At 41.8% G+C, this 23,191-nt stretch overlaps 1 protein-coding gene across 1 annotated transcript in view; it reads right to left on the minus strand.

Annotated features, from left to right (window-relative positions):
• Fam135b (family with sequence similarity 135 member B) overlaps positions 1 to 23,191 on the minus strand; it is a 194,086-nt gene that overhangs the window by 30,906 nt on the left and 139,989 nt on the right. The window contains exon 3 of the mRNA XM_075963480.1: positions 23,007 to 23,086. Within this exon, the coding sequence (XP_075819595.1) occupies positions 23,007 to 23,086 (80 nt within the window). The remainder of the gene's footprint in view (positions 1 to 23,006; positions 23,087 to 23,191) is intronic.

Here is a 23,191-nt window from a genome sequence, read left to right on the forward strand (position 1 = left end):
TTGAGTAGACATGGGTGTGAAGCTTTCCACGACACGCAAGTGACTCTTCACTGGCTGCATCATGGAAGACAATGACTTCCATTAGCTCAACTTGATGGATGGGTGCTCCCATAATACTCTTTCTGCTTATGACTGGATGTTTACAGGTTCTAGAACATGGATAGGAACTAGCTTTGGATTGTCAATTCATATTTCATATATATATATATATATATATATATATATATTACATGTTTTTATGTATCACTTAAGCATCATTTTGATTATATGAGCTTTCATTTTAATCATGAGAAAACTTGTGAACATATAGTTTGCTATGTGTTCAGTGTCAAATTGAACAAAAGAACATATCTGGAGAATGGTGGCTGCAGATTGTGTTCTGTTGTTGTTGTTTCAAATCTTCCTATTTCTTGACATTGACCTGATTTATCATTCACTATTCAGCTACCCAACCATACTGGATATATATAGAACTTACTCTCTTGCTGGTGAGGATATAATGGAAGGGGATACTCTTCAACACTCTCGGTGGTGATTACTAACTTTCTTCTCTCACATTCCACCTCTGGTGATCTTTTTCATTGATTCTGTTTTATCAAAGTTCTAGAATAATGGAAGAGTAAGCTCAGGGTACCTCTACAGATGCTCAGTCAATAATTCTATCAGCTACTAGTGAGAGGGAGGCTGGAGGAAAACAACTTGACAAAGCCATCCCATACCAGAGGGATTCTTGTCAGGATCACAGTTCTAATGCTGAGGTTTCACACGCCTAACTTACTCTGCAAGAAAACTCAAGTTAGAAAGCAGGCTCTATATCCTGGCACAGATTCATACTCACAAGAGGGCAACTAAACCCAAGAGCCAAATTAAAACACCATTTAAATGTCTGGCAATAAGCAGGAGCTGTGGCTGCCGTTTGCTAGGGAGTGTTCTCCTATCAACACTGAGTGGGTTTAATTACTTAATTATAAGCCACAGTGACCTGCCTATTAGATTGAGCCCAGTCAGTCCAGCACTTGATATCACTTTATTGGACAATAATGTACACTATTCTATATTCACAAAGGCAAAAGCCTAGCGTGAAGCCTGCAGCACACTCTAGTCCTCCAAGAGCCCACCAGCTGGGCCTTCCTCCAGATTGGTCCCCACTTCTGAGCAGTCTCAAGTACTTTCATTTACATTTCAGTAACTGAGTCTAGTGAACAGTCTTATAACTATGGTTTTTTTAAGAACAAAAGGCAGATTTGAGTTGCAAGATGTGGGTTTGTTCTTAGCACTGGAGTCTATATAGTGTATATTTGTGCACAAGGCATCATCCAGTCTGAGCATCAGTTCCCTCGGCTGTGAGCTGAGACGGGGAGAGCACCACCATCCATGTGGGTCTCTGACAGTGCTTGATGTGGGGTGAAATGTCTGATGGGTAGCCAAAGTGGAGGACAGACATACTATTAGATGAAAACTGGTGACCAATGTGGCTATAAAATAATCAACTACAGGATATTTACCAATAGAACTCTCATGGGAGAAAGGGGGTGGGGTGGTAGAGATCTTTTGTTGTTTCTTACTCTGACAAGGGAGAAGGCTAGATGCACAGTGCACATCGCTGGGATGGAGCATGGAAGAGCCCTGGGATTGCACCTGAAGAACTCTAGGGAACACTCTGAAATCTCTCATCTGTAGTTCCTTCACAGGAAAAGCAGCACTCACAGTCTTCGGGCTCTCCACAGCCGTCAGCCCACACTCCTCACTATTCTCGAGGGGAAGTACCTAAGTTCGTGTCACCCCTATTCTGTCACTCGGGCTCCCTTGGCCTCTTCAACAACCTCTTGCTTCCGCATGCCAGGCCCATTTATTTCTTCTTCATAAACTGAATTCTCTTCTCTGGAGAATCCCAGCTGGCTCCAAGTGTTAATACATTTTTTATTTATGAGGCAATGAATGTAGCCCTGCCTTTTTCTGAGTGGGTATGATGCTTTATGCTCTTGACCTTTATTTCAAAGATAAAGCATAAGCTTATTATGTCCCAGACAGACCCTTCCATTGTGTTTGTCATATCTTCCTGAGCTAGATATCAGACAAAGAACATGCATAGCTTGCTGATGCAGTCTGTTTCCAGCTAGGTTGTCATACTGACCAACAGTTCATACCAATATAATATATCTTGCAAACGGTAGTATAGACATGACCTATGCCAAAGATCATAGCATGGGACTCTCTGAGAAGGGCATAACTACAATGCCACATTATAATCCTGATTACACCCCCACACATAAGAGCACATGAACACACACACACACAACCCCCCCACAAAACCACACACATAACACACACAGACATAGACACATTCCCCTTAATAAATCATCAGGAAACTCAAAAACAAAGGCCTGCTTATGTGATTTGGGCTGTCCTGGACCATCTGCCGCAGCCATATGCTTCCCAAGGAGAACTAAGTTTAGCTGCAATCGCAGCTAATCAAACATTTGTAAGTGCTGCAGTCTCCGTGCCTGCTCCTGAGCACTCTCGGGAGCACAGCACTGCTCTCCAGCTCATGGTGACTTTGGCTTAGGTCACAGAATACAGCAGAGAATCATGGGTTGTTACACAAAGAGCTGGGGTCCCCACAGCCACGGCTGAATAGGCAGGATCCGGTCGTTATTTTGCTTTTGTCTTCTATAGAGGCAGAGTATCCAGCTGGTAGGACAGCCTCAGCTCTAGCATCTCAGCAAGCCTGAACTGCCCAGAAAATATCAGCACCCAACAGGGTTCCCACAGTGGCAGAACATGGTCCTGCCCAACGGAGGAGCTCCTTGGAGGAGCTGTCCCATCAGTGTTTCACCTGGCCTCTCCTGGCTCATTTTCCTCTGTTGCCCCTCCCACTTTAGAATTCGTGTACATACCTAGCTCTGATATATAGTGCGGAATGAAGAAAGGATGATTTAAAGATACAGCATTACCTAAAGTATAAATACAAGTTAAACATAGTGCACGCCAGGCATGGCAGTGAACAGGGTCCTGTGGACTATCAGCTAGCTGGGCACAAATCGTTTAGATGCTGTGGGGAACCTGAAGGCTTGGGGAAGAGGTCAGCATATTAAGTCACAAGAGAGAGACATTCAGAAAGTGCTAGGCATCAATTATTACAATTGTTCCTACCTGCTGCCATTACTGAACATTGTCCCTTGTTAAAATAAGCAAGGCATTTGCAAGCTAAGGCTGTTTAGCCTCACTGCTCCACGCCTGCAGGTGTGACTTTATCTTCTCAACTTTTCACACTGTCTCTCTAAATTACAAGGTGTTCTGAGTCCCTTGACCTTCAGGACACTGGAAGGGTCACCAGTATTTATTCTTGATACTTGCACAGAGGTGCCAAACACCACAGTTTGGATGTGTAGCTGCTCTGAATGTAGACTTTCAAGTTACTCTAGGGTCATATCTCATCTCTCTGATTTATTGATATCCTCAGGCTTTCTTGTCAGGCTACATATCTTAGGGACATGACATAGTGTGTGACCTGGATTCTGAGGTCACTTTACTCAGCCCTGTCCTTGGCTGAGCCAAGCCATTAATTTTCCATTGGACATCGTGGGCATGGATTGGAAGAGTTGTCACCACCCATGCCGTGCACTCTGGGACCCTTCTCAATCTGAACTCCTGCACTTCCTGCCTTAGCCCCAAGAAGCTATCACAGCCTTTGGAATGGTGGAGTGTGTGACAACACCACTCACTGTGTTCACACTTGGATGACAGGGATTTAAGGAATCCATGCAGGGTTGATGTCTTCCCATTCTTTAACCCATTTCAAGGATACCAGGAGCTAAGCTTCTTGACTTGCCTTCTCCAACATGATAAACTCAAACCCTCTGAAACCATGAGCCAAAACAAGTCACCCCCCTTTAAGGTGTTTTTGCCATATATTGAAGTTGTGATGACACAAAAAATAGTTACTGGTGGTCTTGGACACCTTGGCCACAGCCACTTGGCCCTTTGTAAGCTATTGTGGGCAAGGGTCAGGGTGCTGCCTGCCGGTAATGACATAATTTGAAACATCCATCACAGGTTAATGATTTGAAAGCTTAGTTCTCAGCTATCTGTGCTACTTTAGTATGTAGAGCTAATCTGAAGGAGGCAAGTTGCTGGGTATAGACTCCTGGAGTTTGTTTTGTACCTGGCTACTTCTGGTCACTGGTTCTCTGTTATGATGTGACATCCTCTACCAACTCCTCCAAGCTGCGCCACCATGCCTCACCTGACATGATGCACTAAAACCTTCTAGAACCATGGACCCAAATAAATACTATCTCCTCTTTGCCATTTCTGGGAGGCCTTTTGTCATACCAGCCAGAGTAACTTGCACTTGTCTTCAATGTCCCTGTGCATCCCCAGAGCATACCAGCCCTACCCACTATCGAGCTGACACACACATATTTTCTTTGCTCATCCCACCTGGCCCTGGGCCTGAGAAAATATACTGTAAATGATGAAAAGGTCAGGGCTATTTTTCCTGCCTTTTCTTACATAGGAATTTCCCCTTCCTAAGCCAAGTCTTTTTCAATGATCTTTAAATGTACTTTCTCTATACACTCTCATCAGAAATAAAATACACAGTAAAACCAAATTGCTCTAACACACGCACACACACATACACATTTAGGAAACAGTAGCTGGCTACAAGTATGTCTCCGCTGGCTTCTCTTTTCTTTAATGTTACACTCATTCTGCAGCACCCTGAAGACTAACTTCTGCCCCCTTCGTTACCTAAATATGTTTCTGTCCAAATGACTAGTGCCCTACAGGTTTTCAAATGGCCCAGAAATGTTCCAGTCCATACTGAACTGATTGTGCAGTCTTTCCTTAAAATACCCTCTAATCTTGATGTTGAATTGAAGAGTCACTGGTCCTCCCATACCCGTCCCTGGCAATTCCTCTGTCTCCTCTTTAGTCACGAATCTGTAAGTTGGCAGACTCTCCCTAACAGTTGTACATTTTCTTCATATCATACAATGCCACTTGGCTTGTATTGATTGACTACTCTTCCAAAAAGGTGTCTCTGTTATGCATTCTTCAAATTGTGCATATAAATTGGAATCTGGCACAAGGGAATTTAAATTTGACATGATTAATATAAGAGACTTCATACATGAAAGAAATTCCAGACACCAGATTCCAGGTCTTCTTTGGAAAAAGTGAAACACAGGCTTTTCTCCAAGAAGGTTATGTGTAAAATAATATTTAGAAAATACCTAGTATATTGCTTCTTGTACACAGTTATTCAGTCAACAAAAATTTATAAGTGTTATTACTAACAATCATTGAGAGTATGGGTCAGCCCCTGACACATATCTCAGAAGGCTGAAGCAAAGCCCATTGACTTCAAAGGAGGTAAAGAAGAACATTCATTTCCAAGGCTCATGACTTTTATTACACCCTAAACTTTAACAACGTCAACCGGAATTGTTTCAAGCCAAAGCCATCAATACTGGAACACACGTGCGGAGGTTTCCTACAGGGTTTCAGTAAAAGGACAGAGGTATCTAAATGGAGTCTAGAGATGATCTTAGACATACCTGCTGGTTTCTGTTATTCGGATGCCTTACCTTTACTTAAATCTAAGTATGGAGTGATGTATTTCCCAGGCACTAAGTCCTGGCAACCAGAAGATAACTTCTGATCCCATCGGCCTTAGTCTATACAAAACAAATAGTTTCTACAGAGAAAATAGTGATCATATGCTCAGTTCTAAGGCTGTAAGTTGTGTAAAATTAAAACTTAACACAGAAATATCACATGCTTGAGGATAGATAAATTTACCATCTAGACAGTAGAATGAGTACTTTCCCGTGCTACTTCAGTTGAAACTTGACAGAGGCCAGGATATCTATGAATCCACAAGCAAAGGAAAACACAAAAATAGAGCTGAGGTCTGGCTCAAATGGTAAACTGATTGCCAATCCAACAAGAGGTCCTGAGTCCAATCCTCAGCAATGATATAAAAAAGCCAGGCACAGTGGTGCACAGCTGTTAACCCCAGCACACGGAATCTAGAGAACAAGACGATCCCTGAGGTTTGCAAGCCAGCCTAGCCCAGCTGAATCAGCAAGCTCCATGGTCAGTGAGAGATTTTTGTCTCCATAAATAAAGGACATAGTAATTAATGAAGACACCTGGCACTGACACCTGCCCTCTACACACACACACACACACACACACACACACACACACACACACACACACACAGAGAGAGAGACAGAGACAGAGACAGAGAGAGACAGAGAGAGATCTCATTAATACATGGCTGGCAACCATGATTCTTGAACCCTCAGTTAGGTTAGGGAAGTAGTACGGTGTCAGATGGAAAGAAAAAAATGGATTTTGCAGAAAAGATACATGCTCATATTTTGAAAGAACTTTGCTATGAAGATTCTATTCAAACCACCTCTAATGAAGGAGAGAGGTGTCTTTTCCGTTAGCCCCAGTGAAGATGGTCTACTCAGAGAGCTTACTTGCAACTGCCACTGCTTGGTAACTCAGGCACATCTCACTCCTCAGAAGGTTAAAGCCTCTTGGATGGTGAGACCAGATACTTTCCTAGGCTAAGTGTAAATATTTAGAATTTTGTGAGGCAAGGAAATAAGCATGTGGGAAACAGAGTTGTTGTAGTGCTATTTCAAATGTTATAGTCAAATGCCCATGACTCCAGCAGGGTATGCTTATGTAGGAAAATAATATATATCCAATGGCAAGGTGGAGACACGGCCGATTGAGTAGGTGAGTGGCTGCTGCAGTGGAGGCGCTCGTGGGGAGCCTCCAGGTTACCCCAGAGTAGCTACATGAAACCGAGTCTCAAAACCATCCCAATGATAGACGTAAACAAGTCTGAGCACAAGCCAGAACATCCCTACATCTCTGAATATCAACTCCTCCAACCATTAAAGGAAATACTATGAGTTTCCAGTATCATGTTGTTTACCAGAATAATTATGAGGATTAAAAAACCTAGTCTTATACTGTACACAGAACTTTAACATATTAAACTTATAAGTTTAAAATGCAGATTACAAAAAGTAACTTAACAAAGTTAAAAGATAAAGTACAGGGTATTTTCTACATACTAGGTCAAAGAATGATTGTCAAAATGTGTTTTGGATAGGTAAGAAAAAAATCATATAATTTCCTAAAGGAAAAGATGCAAGCAAGCATTATGAAATAAAATAATTGTCTAACTAGGCAAAGATGTGTTACATTTGTTTGTGCTACATTTGTTCAAACAAGTAATGATGTGTTACTTTGGTTTATCTTGACTGCCTAAGGCACCTGATTGGTCTAAAAAATGCTCAACAGCCAATAGGTAGCCAGTAAAGGGATAGACAGTGCTGGTGGTCAGAAGAATAGAGGAGGAATCTAGGCTCAAGAGAGGTTGAGGGAGAGAGAGAGGAAGATGCCTGAGGCCAGACAGACACACACAAAGGAAGTACAAAAGTAAGACATACAGAGAGAAAGAATGAAAGAAAGAAAGAAAGAAAGAAAGAAAGGAAGGAAGGAAGGTAAAAAGCACAGAGGCAAAGTGTAGATGAAGAGAAACAGGTTAAATTAACTTTAAAATGCTTAAGCTAAGGCCGAGCATTCATAATTAATAATAAATCTCCCTGTCATGATTAGGTAGCTGGTGGTCCAAGAAAGCCTATTACACACATTTGGTATTCCTATGTAGGGCCTGAATTTTCACATATGGCCTGTGAAATCTAAAAAAAAAAAAAAAAAGTGAGGGAGGGAGAAATAGATACAGCTCCTTTAAGAGACTTTGTCATACAGCAAGCAATTGAGCAGCCAGCACATTAAGTAGAAACAGCAAGCTAAGTAAAAAACACTTGCCACAGCACAGGCACCAACTTCCTAGAACTGGGGCAGTTGAACACAGCACCTGGTTTGGCACAGCCCCCAGGTGAACACAGCTCTTGGCAAGGCCTGCCGGCATAAGGCTAGCTTCCACAGATCCAAGAAGGGTGCCCCAGCAGAGGGCCTAAATATGTTAACAAGTTTAAGGTTTGGCTCACGTGGTCAGAATAGGCTACAAATACACAATAAAGACAAGTCCAGATGGAAAAATACTCTAAATGGGGTACAAAGGGTTTAAAGATTTTAGTAGGCTTAAGAAAGAAGAGAAAATGGGAATAGGCAGTCGTAGAGAAAGATAGAAAGTTTAAAAATAATAAAGTCTTTAAAGAGAGAGTAAGGTGATAAAAAGGAAAAGAGTTATGTGAAGATGGAAAATACAAGAGAGCCTGGATCCTGTATTGTGATGACCTTGGCTCTTTAAATACCGATGAGATGACACCTGCTGATAGACATTAAGCTTTTGGGGACTGTTAAATTAAACCAGCCCAGAGTCTTTAGAGATGTTTTAACTTTACTATAAAATTCAGAAAATGTACTATGTTGGGAGAGAGGCTATGCTTTTGTTTCCACGGGAAATGACAAACTATGGATTCCTTCAAGGTTAACAATGATCAGGTTTGACTGGGGGAGACTGACTGAAAATCTTGGCTACAGACATAAAAAATAAAGGAAAACCACAAGACAGTTTATGTCTATACTGATCCTTCTGCATGGGAACAGTTGTTAGACTGGACAACAAATGCTACAATTCATTGTCTCAGGACTTGACCATTATCTCCGTTTTCTCAGGATCCCATAGAGATGCTGTTACTGCCCTCCCCCAGACAACAGGAAGCTGCCTAGAGAATATAACGCCCACATTCCCAAGAGTGGGGATAAATGGTTTTTGGTCATTGGTTGGTCATAGATGTTTGCCATAGTTTGGAGGGACATATTTATAACTCATGCAAATTGGTTTCTTTGGAGGAAGAAACCCTAAAGTCTACTGTGTAACCTCACTGTAGCTAGATTAAAGATACACATAGAACACATGTCAACAACTTAGCTATGACTTGTTCACTCAGATTTGAGTATGAAGTCTAAGATAGCTCTAATCTTTATTTTATACTATTATGAAGGTGCATTCTGTCAAAGACAACTTACCTGACAGAATTAATAAACTGACAAAGGAATATAGCTATACTATGACTATCAGAAAGTCCTCTTTGTAAAAATAATTAATTAATTCATTTCCTAGTTCAGTCACTTTTTTCTCTCCCTCTATTTGCCTTTTGTCCTCCTGGGGTGATTTATATCAATGTGGTTAGGAATGTCTATGTATGTCTTGCTTGCATTGTTCATAGACACAGTCCTCAAGCATGCATGTTCTGTGATTGGTGTAGGAGGTCCTTCTGTTTGTGTGTTGCTTTCAGTGGTTAATGAATATAAAAACTGCCCTTTCCTAGTTGATAGGGCAGAACTTAGATAGGTGGGGAAGACAGAACTGAATGCTGGGAGGAAAAAAAGCAAGGAAGGTGAGAGACATCATGGAGCTGCCAGAAACAGACATGCCAAATCTTTCCTGGTAAGTCACTGCCACATGGCAATACACAGATTAATAAAAATGGGTTAAAATAAGATGTAAGAGTTAGCCAATAAGAAGTTAGAGTTAATGGGCTAAACAGTGTTTTAATTAACACAGTTTCTGTGTGGTAATTTCAGGTGTAAGCTAGCTGGGGGGCCAGAACGAACAAGCAGGCCCTCTCCTTACAACATGTGATTGATCATCTTTGGGGACCTTCTATCATGTCCCAATTATGTTATTTTAACATTAGTTAAGTTACATCACAGCTGGGAAGCTGAGCCATCCACAGCCATATGGCATGACTCTCCTACTTCTTCCCAATCCCAGGTAGTCTTGAAGTTAGTCAGATGATTTCCCTAAGGGACAGCAAAAGCTGGTTTACTAAAGTTTTTACAAAACATCTTCAGTTTATCACCTTTAGGGGCTGGTGCAATGGCTCAGTGGTTAAGAGCACTTGCTGCTCTCCCAGAGGCCCTGAGTTCAATTCCCAGCACTCATGTAGGTGGCTCACAACAGCCTATACAAGTGAAATATAGAAATAATAGTCAACCTAGCAGAACCTGTATGTCATAAGCTCGTTATTAATGTTCTACTAAGTAGTAAGAAACCAAAAGCACTTCCTCTCATGCTAGGAAGAAAAATAAGAGTGCCAAATTTTATCACTTCAACTGAACATAGTTCTGAAAGTCACAGCAAATAGGAAAGGTAAAAATAAATGACATTCAAAAATTGGTTTTTGGTAGTGGATGATTGCATAAAAATATATTGGATAGCAAAAATGCAAAATCCTCTGTGAAACTCTGCAGCTTTAGAATAGCTACTGTCATATATAGAAGTTCAAAGAGTTGTGTAGACTTTAGGTCTGGTCAGTTTCAATGTGTGGCAATTTTTTAATTTGTAAGTTCTTCACATGAAAATTTGAATATAAATAATCAGAAAGAAATAGGTGAAAATATTTCTCTTGGTAGATGTTGTGATTTTATATAATCTTTAAAGACTTCAACCATATATTGCTAAAACTAACAAAGCAAAGTTCAATTTACAAAATCAAAATTCATAGATTAATTGTTCCTCAGAAAAAATGATAAAAAGTTGAAAAGGACACTAAAAAACAATGCTATTAAATAAATTCCTACAAAACAATAAAATATTCAACAATAAATTAAACCAAGTAGGCAAATTATCTATCTTCTATGAGACTTGGAAGAATGGGATTGAAGATGATAAACATAAAAGTAAAGATATTCCATATTCATGAGTAGGAAGAAATAATGATCATTAAAATGCACACGTAATATTGCACACGGCGATGGAAAAAGGAAGTGCAATGCTTATCTCAATTCCAAATTCCATTTTTCACCTTAAATGTCTTAAAATTCATACACAACTACAAGCAATTATGTACATCCAAGAAAATCTTTAGTAAATGAACATTAGAGCCATTACAGAATCTGACTTCAAAATACATACAAAGATATAGGCATCTAAGTAGCCTGGCAAATAATACAACCAAGCTGGAAGCCCGGAAAGAAATCAGTGTGCTTATCTATCCGTTGACTTTCTGCAAACACATGGAAAGTAGGCAAGGGAAAGCACAGATTCTTCAGCAAATGGTGCTGGGGAAGCATAATATTCATATATAGCATAAAATTACTCTAGTACTCAATTCACAATATATATAAGGAACAGCTGAAATACCTAAAATTGTGGGATGATTAGGAGAAAAACTAAACCAAATGTCTACCGAGTTGGTTGCCATTTCAAGAGGCTGAACTAGGATTTGAATCCAAGCAGACACTAGTTGTACTTTGCAAAAATCAGCCGTCTACAAATTCTTACTAAAATAGCAGCAGAAAATTCCCATTTCTTGCATTACTGCACAATTTAAAAAGTGAAATTATAATGTCACAGTGTGTGCAGTGCTCTAGAAGCGCATCTACAAATCTATTGAGGATTTTCTCAGGTGAGTGTGATGCCTGATAAGGGATGGAGGTGTTGGTTATCTAGCAGCAAGAGCACAGGAGAGCAGAGCTTTATACAAGAGCCTTCCCTTGGGCATACTGGGAGGCAAGTCCAAGAGAGCGAAGAAAAGACCCTTTGATAAGCCCTGGGATTCTGCTCAGTATGGACAGAGGGCAGGTGAGAGGCTCAAGGTGAGTTACAGGTTTATATTGCTGGGTTTGGCAGGTGTCCAGGCAGCCAATACACAAGCTGGCTGGCTCCTGCCTCTCACACAGTCTGAAGGTCCTTGAACTGTGGAAGGGCAGTAAGAGGAATAAACAGGGCATTCACAGACCCTTCTTTATACATTAATATAAATCACTATAGCAGAACAAAAGGCAAATAAAATTGGCCTCTTACTCTGTGACTTATTAAATCATGTGCCCAATCCTTGTTTCACCCATCAACTTTGTCATAAAATACCATGTAGGGTCACAAAAACAGAATGTTTACAAAGCTGCTCATGACTAAACTAAGCTAACTTCAGTGAGCTTTGAGGGGACAATGTACGTGACAAAGAGAGACAAATGTGAATATGTAAAAAAAATACACAAATAAGTCAAATGGGCTCACATGATGTTAGTTGGCTTAAGAATCTCCATTTTGAAGTCGTAAAGCTAGGTCATACCTCGTAAGCATCTTCCCAGCCTTGATAACAATCCTGGCATATGCATTCTGACAGCAGTTGCTTAGGCTCTTTTGCAGACTTTTGCTAAAAGCAGCCAGTCAGTTAGCACCTGCAGGTATCTGCTGGATGATTCAAATGAGACCAGAGGTCTGGAATCTCTGCCTTCATGTTTTATCTGTTCCCTTTGCTTTCACGCTTTTGAGTTAGACTCTAGTCATCTCTGAACATAGATAGGTGGATCTTCTGAGGAATGGTTTGCCCATAACTATAACACAGGGTTACCTTGACCTATATTCTGCTTGCTGGAGAACATGGGTGTTTCTTCTACCTAGCCCCTCTCTTTTGTTAGTAGCTTAAGAACCTAAATCCTTCAGCATACTATGAAGGGTTCAAATCACTCAATAAGACCAAGATATTTATGCAAATTGATGACATCAGAAGAGACACAACATTTCCTGGATGATGGCATGATTCAATAGCTCAACAAGCACAAAGCCAAAATATTTGTGCGCACAGTAAAAACATCTTTGGATGCTATGCCCATGACTAATAGACAATCACTGAACACTTCACTACTCTTCCAAAAGCAAGTCAACAAAAGTCAACTGATTTATTCATATGAGCTCTGGGCAGCTCCCTTTTGTTTGAAATGGTAGCTCAATTTGATGTCTGCAGTGCAGGAACTTTGCTTGTCTTATCTATGACAAGAGTCTTGATCTCAGTTTTTCATGATACAGCATCCCAATTTCCTGGAACCATCATAGTGAAAAAGATATATATGTACTCAGATATAAATGTTAAAAATGGTTCCTCCACATTTAAAATGGTCATGATTTACTGAAGGTATCATTATTATTAAATTCAATAGGAAATGCAGGCATTAAGTAAATAAATGGATATATACTAAAATTAGCTGCACCGGTCTGAAGAACAGAAAAAGAAATTGCGTGACAACAGGTAAGCAGTAGTCAATTAAAAAAAAAAAATCCCATGGAAGGATGCCTCTCTGCGGAAGGCACATTTGAACCAAACCTGCTTTAGCTGATGGAACACTAAACAAATGCTGGGAAAGATATCAAGTTACAGGTAAAGGGATATCCAAGTTCAGATTTGCTGACCTGGGAGTGAACCCAAAGAAGAGGAATAGCCATGACTGTGAGGGAGAGTTAAAGCAGAAGGCGCAGAGAACACTATAGCCTGATAAAGTGCTCCTGACTGGGCTAGAGTGGACAAGAGGCCGCAGCTGTGCTGTGGTTGGATCCAGGTTAGAATCCTGACTCCCAATTTGCCGTGAGTTTCTCAGTATTTTCACTGTACAATAAAGATGGCAATAGCGTCTACTCCACATGCTTTTATACATGACCTAAAAACATTTAAGTCAAGGGCAGATATATGTGATGAAGGTGTCCTGAGATGCCAAGGCACTATGCTTTGATGTTTATAGAAGCACAAAGTCACCCAAAGATCCATTTCTCACAAAAATTCTTACTGTGAACCAGTGAACAATAAATGCAAAGAGTATAGAACAGTGCCTGGGGCAGAGACAGTATGGTGGAAATTAGCTACTGCTATTTACTGTCATGATGGGGAGGAATGAGGAGAAAGAATGGAAGAGGAGAACAGGAAATGAAGAGGGCAGAGAAAAGTGAGGGCAGGAGGGAAAAGAAAGGAAAAAAGGAGACAAGTGGGGAGGAAGAGGAGAAGAAGGAAAAGGAGAGAAGAGAGAAATCACATATTTAGCAGGGGTTCAACATAACAGACACTCCTTGTCCAGACGCCAACATAGTTTCTTTCTGAAACTTGGTCCACCTCACACCAGGTAAGAACCAGTGACTTAAAACTAACTAACTCCACCACCAGCAGCACAGGAAGAACATACCACCACATCACAAAGGAGCTGACTTCAAAGGCCGGATGCATTAGGCATGTAGATTTCAAAGTATCCCCAAGAATGTATGTGCCTTGGACTGAAACAAGCAAAGTCTTCAAAAATATATTGCCAGGCTAAAGCATGTGCATTATGCCAAAACTAAACCCAGAGAAAATCAAGTGCATGCTCTTACTTGAGAGCATGCCAAGGCAACAATTTCAAAGATGCACCCTTCCCCACAGTTTCTGAAATGTTTCCAATTAGCTGAGACAAAAAAGAGCATAATTTTGGAACTTTTAAATGACTTTTGAATGTCCTGTGGATAGAAGAAAGTGCAAGACTGTAGGAACTCTAAGTCTCCAGTTGCATGCTCTTGTTTCTTATAGAAGGCCTTTGATTCATTGTCTTACTTAGATATGCCCAGTAAGAATCAGGAGCACATTACTTCAGGAAGTCAGATGGAGCCAACTCTCCCCAACAGAGATGGAACAATGTGAACAAGAAGCACTCTGAGTGAGAGCAGGGTTGCCCTAGAGCATGCAACTGCGAGACTTAGAGTTCCTACAGTCTGGCTTTCAATCCATCTGCACAATGCCCCTCCTGCTGATGGCAGGCGAAGAAAGGACATGGATTTGTATGGAAACTCAAGAAAGGAAACTAGCTAAGCACACCCCTTGCACTTTCTTCACAGAAGAGATTCCAGGAGGAGAAACTTTCCCAGATGGACCTTTTGTTGACTCCTAGGACCCTCTGTCTCTCCTAAACCCCATCTCTAACACCAATCACTTTACTTTCCCTTCATAGCAGACATCTGAGCCTCACTGCATTGTGTATTAACTGCCTCATACACATCCAATTTCCTGGAGCTAGAGATTTGAGGTCCAGCAGACACCTAAAGGGAATTGTGAGCACCTGTCATGGATATAAACATCATCCCTGTTTGATGAGGTCTGGAGATGGTATACAGATATGGTATCTTAGTATATGCAGGTGAATATTTGGACTCCCAAGAAATCTGTCAACTACATATTCCAACTTAATTGCTCTTTGGCTCTCCAGGCTCTGATTATTTTGCATGCAGAGAACTATACCAAAGTCATGGCACAGGGTTGGAATGAGTCAGTTAAGCCTGGTCTGGCAACTCACAGCCCTCTGAGCCTGGATGTTTCCAGATGCTGTTGGTAGAGAGGGAGACAGGATGTGGGCATCAGTAATTCATTGAGGGTTTGCCCTCGGTGGGGTCACAGGGGCAGTGAGAAGCTGGGTGGGAAGATAGAAGAGCCAGCATGGCAAATTCTACAGGCATACAGCAAGGCTTCATGTCATATTCCTATCTTTCTCTTCCGGAAGCAGGGCAGCTAAACCTCCAAGCTTCTTCATCAATAACTATTGGCCCATGGCAGAACTTGCATTTGAGATTCAAGTTTCCTAGCAAATTCTGTGGCCTGTGGCTCGTTCTCCAAAGTGAAGGCATAGCTTCTAGTGTTAGAAAACAAGCTCCAGTAGAATAGCTGAGGTGCAGAAGTAGGAAGAGCTGCAGGTAGGGGGGCCGAAGGCTGTTTTTACAAATTGTGTGAAGGACACTAGAGTGAGGGCCGTTCATGCTTACAGGCCTGATCGCCCTTGTGCAGCCTGCTCATGGGAAACCACAGGCAGTACTTCTACCTGTAGAGCAATACACAACACTGGAAAGGAAGGGACAGCTGTTCAAAATGGTACCAGGAGCAGGGGCAGTTGTCAGTCAAAGCAGGTGGAGTGACAGATGATGTAATGAAAGCTCTCGGAAGAGGCGCTGGCCCCAGGCAGTTTTAATGTCTCAGTACCAGAGCACAGGTGAGATGCTAACTTGACCAAAAGGAAGCTGAGTCCCTGGGAAGCTGGCAGAGGAGACTCTCACTCACAGCGGTTAGGGGCAGAGGTAAGGACGCCCAGGCCATTGCCGTCCTCAAGCTGCCTGCGTGACTTGGCTGGAGACGAGTGGATGGTATGGTAATGGATTGGAATGCCTCCCTGAATTTCCGGGGCTGAAGGCAGACAGCCACTCTGTCAAGCCTGAGCTAGCTGTCTGCAGACCCTAACTGGATCAGAGCCTGAGAGAGGGAGGGCTTTACCTGCTTAGCATTCTCCACGAAAACAGGCATATTTGATATTTAGGTGCACTCTAATGGACCATGAAAAGAAATTAGATTGATTCATTTGAGAAATAAATGTCTCTCCCCGCCCCTACATGGTGAAGCTCTTAAGTGCTTCCACTTAGTGGAAATGGAAATTACCTCTCAAAACATTACGAAAACTAATCACGGCGAATTTTATACATTTCCACAATTTACTCCTCTATCTTTCCCTCTGCTTTGATGAGCAGACACTAGCAGATGCCTGTTCTTAACCTAATCATTTCCCACAGCCCTAATACACTTTGATATGCACCTTCCTACCATGTCTGCCCCAATTGATCAGCCCCCAACCCTGAGGGAAATGACTTTTTGTTTTGTTTTTATCATCTCAAGAGGAAGAAGAAACATGAGAATTTATTAACCAGAACCTTTTTATGGAGCTAAATCCCCAATGCTAAGTGTCCTTAGAATTGTCATGGGCATGCTAACTGAGACCCTGAACTCGGGAGGGAGAGAGAGGGAGAGAGAGAGAGAGAGAGAGAGAGAGAGAGAGAATCTTGTAATCGCATAATTCAGTGGTTCAGTGATTAAAACGTCTCATACTGAGGTTCCTTTCCTGGAATACCTTAAGCCTCACATTTAAATCCCCATTCTTCCCTCTCCTTATTATTGTTCAGGTTTCCTTACAAATGTTGTTTTGATCTTGTAGATTCAAATAATATTTTAGGAACAGGAAAGATAATTTGTGAGCAGCCTTTTCTATGCACATACACACACATATGTGCAAATGTATATGTACAGAGATGATACCTAGTCTTGTTGACAGTTTAATTGAATCTGGTATCAAATAAATAAAGCGTCTCTGGTTGGGGCTCTGAGGCATTTCCTGGAAGGATTAATTGAGAGGGGAGGGAAGGGCAAACTCAGTGTCAGCCCAGATATAAAGGGTACTGAGAGGAAAGTCAGGTTGCTTTTGCCTGCTGCCTTTACTCCCTGATGCTGAGTGCATCCACTGTGTGGCTTTTCCTACTGTTGCCATCTGCCACTTACAGTGGACACCAATAGTTTGGCCTGACAAAGTAGACTCTAGACCCATGGCTTTCCTGGAATCTTCCTGGCCTTTATCACTGTACATCTCTGAACTGCTGAGGCATCACCCAAATTTGGGTCAGATAGCTACCAAGCTGCAGTAGCTTTCAGCCTCTCTAGAGTACAGACAGTCACGGTTGAACTACCCAACATGCATCATGCAAGCCAATCCCCTTTGCAATACATATTTGTTCTAGTGCACTATTTCTCTAGAGACCATTCCGCTAGAGGCATTTATATGTATACAAATGCTACCTAAAATCAATTATGAATATGTGCATGTCATGTCTTACCTACTAAGAACAGTGAAATTAATATTCATTTAATGCACCAAGTAAACTGGTGAGATTTCCCAGAGTCCCCATTAAATAAGAAAAAAAGCAAGGCTCCTAAGATATATTCCACTGCCGTTGTGCTTAGCTAGCTAGCCATGGGCAAGGCACACTGAAAGGATACGTGGGACTGCACAGCCTGGCACTGAGATGGTTGGCTAAACGCCTTAAGGAGTTGATGGCCATGCAGCTGCCATAAGGAATGTCCACATCACAAACACCCACATCCAGCCTTCGCCTCTCTTCACTCATAGCAGTCCCCACTCTTTCACAGTGGATTAACCTTTTCTGGGGGAACCCTCGTTTGGCACTACCCACGGGCTCTCATTAAACCCATGATAAGGTTCTCCTTTGATAGAGATTAAATCTGGCTGGCCCCTTTTCATTAGGCATCAATCATGGTACAGTAGCCCCATCAAAAAACTCGCAAATCCTTAGCTACCTGACTTGGAGGTTGAAGACTTTGAATTAGGTGAGTGGGATTTTAGCAGGGGTGAATCCAGGGTCTGACTACAGCATGTCTGACCTGCCTCTCAAATAGCCAGCTCTTTTCATCTAGTAATTTCCCAGTTTTAACTGCATCAAAAGTAGAACAGAGACATAGCATGCTGAGTCTTTATTCTCTTTTAGGTTTTACAGCAGTCGAGGGATACCCTAGACAATCACCTGTAATCTCTAATCTCCTATTCTAGTGATAATCAAGACCCTAATGGAAGGATCAAACTTTCCTGTTGGGAGCCATGTGGCCTAGTTTCAGATCAGCATATGAATGTTTGTGCAGCCGGTCTCTGCAAGGCAAAAACCTGTGGAGATGGTCTCTCCTTAGGCAAAGACAAGAGGACCTGGGGCCAGTGCAAACTACTGCTGGGGCAGCGTGACCTGCATGTTCTCTTCTCTCTCATAACGTCGGTGATACTCTTGGTGGCTTTTTGGTTTCGCTTTGTCAGTCATACATGGGACAAATGTAACCATCCGCAGAAAACCCATTTTTTTCTCAAATATTTTCCCCGAAAATTCTCTGGGAACTGATGCTTCTCACGTTCTTATCTGGAAACACCAGCTGCTACTCCAGACCCTGGGAACTTTCCTGATTTAGTGCTGACAGTATTAGAAGCAATAAGAGTTCGTGGGCTCATATAAGAAAGCAACACAGGAACATAACTATGTCTGCCAGATCTAGAAGAAAACATTAAGAATGGTATCGCACAATGGAAAAAGTGTGCCTTATCAGAGTTCACCCTTTATAGAGAGGCTGAGGCAAGGAGGACCCTTGGAGGGCAAGAGGACACTCAGAGAAGTACAAGCGAACTATATGAAAGCAGCTTGGGGCAGATCTCCCCCTGGCTTATTTCTGTAAATATGCTTTGCTAACTTTGAATGATATCACTGTTCTTGTGAATGTGGGCCTGTGTCTATCACCTTTTAGCTTTGTAAGGACAGGATATGTCTCGTTTGATATTTAGACAAGCTAGCAAAACGCTGAGCACTGATGTTTTTGATTTAAAAGTTGCTTTGATTTAAAAGATGGAAAAAACATGCTTGTTTTGCCTGAGGTTAACTCTGGAGGGTGGGAAAAACTATGTTTGTTTTTGAAGTATAAATAAAAGATGGTTCAAGGTATTTGGAGCTGTTTGTTACTTCTGTGAAGCGCATCTGGTAGTTAGACTTCTTTGTTCCCCAATGCACCTTCCCCATCTCAGGCCCTGAAACCTGCTGAGACAGGACTCCACACTTTCTAATGTCACTAAATTCACACAGAGGTGTTCCTCTTTGTCCTTTACACTCATGACTGTGAGCATGTCTAACTCAATTACAGTTGTCACCTAATCAAGTACCTGTCCCTTCTCTGACACTGGGATCTTTTAGAACGCCCAAGGGAAGGATTGTTCCTAACCAACACAAACTCAGAGCTTGTCACAAGCCACTCAGCTAACCAAGGTGGGAGCAAATTACCTGTTTCCAGAGAAAAATCTCTTCAAATGTCCTTTTAAAAAGTATTATGACAGGCAATGCAGGGATAGACAGGTTAAGCACATGGAATTTGCTGTACAGGGTCTAACCATGAAAATCTATCTTGCAAAATTCAATGTGACTTTGTTTTGTACCTACAGAACCTGCATCTAATCCATATGAACCATGGGAATGTGCTTCTGTGTAACATTTACCAAAGAACTAATTTGCTTGAAGGAGAGAGAAAGCAGACCCACTGTTTAATTGCTGAGAACACTGCATTTGAACAGCACTGGGCTCATCAAATATCCCCCTACATCTCTGCATTTCACACAAAACTTCACTCTTTCATGTGGCACAAATTCAGCAGATGGTTTTATTTTTTTTTCTCTCCTGTTGTCCCAGTTCTCACAATACACTAGATCTAATCTACATAGGCATGGAGATTCAAGGATCCATTTAGGTTCCAGTGATTGGGGTCATACTGTGGTCTCTGACTGATCATCCTTCTATAGCCTCATCTAGGGTTAGTTTCTTGACCATCCAGGCCCCATGATGACTCTCTTCCTCTACCTAGCTGCCCTGTTCCTGCTTAGCGACTTGCTCCCTCAGGGGTCAGCCAACTCTGCGTCTATTGCATGACTCTCATTACTTTTATTTCATGAGATGACTGTGAGACCATCATCCATATGATGAAACGCTTTCATCCATAAGGATAGTACTGGGATTCTACATGAAGCAGACTCTACATAAAGCTACTTATAGCAAACAGCTATACTCTGCATCAAAGCCACACTTAGCCTAGTGAACAATTACTGTAAACTTTCTCTGAGCTGAGCAACTATGTAACTATCTTTCTCAGTAAATTTGTTGGGTTCACACCACAAACCTGTGAGGGTAAGTACCACCCACAGACCCCAACTTATAGATAAGGCACTAGAAAGGAAATTGCTGAATTAACTTTTAATTTCACATGGCTGGGAAGTGGGGGAGAAGGACCAGAATACGAACATCTCAGTGCATATGGCACTCGGTTCTACTGAATCCTGCCCACACTAGACTCAGTAAGCTTTGTCTATGTTCACATAAAAGACAATTGTAACAAAAGAACAAACTCAATAAACTACATTGACAAGGCAAGTCAATTAATGGGAGTCATAGAGACCCTTTGATATGCCCAGATTTTTTAGTTTCTTCATATTTTTCTTCCAAAACATTTATATTTGTTATTTTCTATACAGAGATACCTACAAGTAATAGAAAGTGTGTTTAGATGATTGTCTGTAATCATGGTTGTCAGTATCTTCTTCACACAGGGCTTGAAGGGAAAGCTTTACAGGAAGGGAAGAGGAACATTCCTTTTCCAGGTAATGATGGACAACCTTATCCTAGATACAGGAGGAAAAACCCTGTACCCATTCCATACATAGTCAGGAAGCAATGTAGAATCTTCTTTGTTTTATCACCTGGCAATGAAACTACCATTTTAAAAAGTAGCTTGATACTCCAAGTACATGTAAAAGCTTAGCTATTCTTTAAGTTGTGACCTGAGGAATCCATCCGACCCGAGAGTAAAGAAGCCTTGAGGGCTCCATCCCAGCTAAGGCCTGAAGTAACAGTATTGCATCCTGAGGCTGGGCAACATCAGTCCACTTGAAAAATCAAGCAGAAAAGGCCATTGTTTTAAGCACCAAGTTTTGGGAAGATTTGTAGATAATGCAGACATTCAAAGGAAAGTGATATAATGAGAAAATTCACCTTGAAGGAGAAATAAATAAATATGCAATATATCTCTCACCCATGAAACTGTCTGCTCATAAGTCACTCCTGCATGGTTGGCTTTCTGTTCTAAATGCAATTTGAGTGCAAAACTCAGGGGCATGATAGCTACATCATCATCATTACCCTGTCAAACTAGACCAGGAAGGAAATGGGCTTTATCTTGAAGTTGCATTTCTTGCTAGTTTTCTTTGTCTTTGCCGCACCATCTCAATCAGATCCTTCCCTACGGACCTCAAAAGGTCCTGCATGCCTAGCAGTCTTTGGTCCTCACAGCTCGGTCTGCCCGCTCCAGAGAAGGTGTAGCAATGACAGGAGCTGAGTTCATACTGCTGAGAATCTCAGAGTACAAAGACCAAGTGCATACTGGCCTGCAGATGGCTGTCATCAATCATCCAGCTCTCACTGTCACCTGTCCCCCAGAATCTTGCTTTGGCTCTAAGAAAGAGACCTTGAGTCATCACTTTGACTTACAGCCTCCCCCAGGGCAGATTCTTGGGCCCTTACTTTAGGGCAGTTCCCATCACAACACAATGGTATTTATCACCTCAATAAGACATAACTGTTGTATATCAATTCCAGAAAAGGAGAAAGACACCATGGGGTGAACATTTGTCTTCCTATTTCAAGTGAAGAAAGGTGTTAACCATTTCCTTAGGACCATATAGTGAGTTTATCCAAAACAGAGTCCAAGTATCCTGCTGTCTTAGTGGATGCTGTGGACTAAGGCAGGGAAGGAGGGAACCTAGTAGAGGATGGAAAAGAGGAAAATTACACTGAATCTATACTGTGGGACATATAGATTGTGTGAGAGTATACAGTCTCTTTTTCTCACCTAAGATGCATTGCTCACCCCCAACAGAGGGGGATGAAGAAGAGAAGTATCTATGAGAGATGGCGACCCAACCAATAACTAATACCTGCCTGCTAGGCTCAGACTTGTGGAAGGGGCAGGTGGCTCAACGAGTCTTTCTCTTTATAGGTCTGGTGTCTGCACTTCTCACTTATAAGATCTCAAGTGTACATTTTGACACATCATGATGCTTTTGCCCATTTCAAATGGGTTTTTATAAAGTGTGGCTGGGACCAGCATTCTTCTATACCTTGTTTCTGACAATCAGGGTCACTCTTACTTCTACCAGTGAACAGGTGCTTGGCAGTTGTCCTGTTCATTCCCTTCCTTTCTCTTTCTCTGCCCTGAAGACCGAATCGTTTCTTTTAAGACTCACTAGACTGTGTGATTCTGCCCTATTTGTGCCTGCACTACTCTGTTCTTCTGCTCTATAGTCTCCCACAAGTATTTCCTATCCACAAGGTTCTTTATTTCGCACTGTGTTCCCTCAGAATGGCTCCTCAAAGCCATGGATTTCCACTTAGATCTTCAGCATCAGAATTAGGACCTGGATTTTCCTTGATGCTCCTTTTACAATGGGTGATGGCATTCGGACTCTCTATTTGCCTAGAAAGTACCAGCAGAACTGTTTACTTACTCAGTCCCCTGAAGCCATAGCAACCAGCTTCTCCTTACCTATCAGCTAAATGTCATTTCTCATCCATTTAATCCAGGATGTGACTTCAGTCAACCTGCTGCAGACAGTTCCCCCAGCTATCAGCCACTGCTAAGAGTGATTTTTATTTACCCAACCCTCCTTAACAACAATGTTTACACAAATCTACTTCCAATAGTGGGTCTGCCTTTCCTGAACCCACTGGTACAGATGATGACAGTGTTCTCTGCTCTGTGTTCTGCTAGACCCATGAGGCAGGAGACATGCTTTCTACTCACCGGACTGCCCAACGATGGAAGCACTCAGTCTGTGGGGGATCCTTGATGACACTTTCAAGGTCACTCGGATCTGATAATACCTAAGAAAAGAGCAGAGACAGAGCCATAACAACATGATTTCTTAGTGTGGCTTCTAAAGCTATCTAGACTTGACATGAAAAGACACAGGAAACCATCAAAGGCTC

Source organism: Microtus pennsylvanicus, chromosome 2 (assembly GCF_037038515.1).
Source record: "Microtus pennsylvanicus isolate mMicPen1 chromosome 2, mMicPen1.hap1, whole genome shotgun sequence".
Classification (NCBI taxonomy): Eukaryota; Metazoa; Chordata; class Mammalia; order Rodentia; family Cricetidae; genus Microtus; species Microtus pennsylvanicus.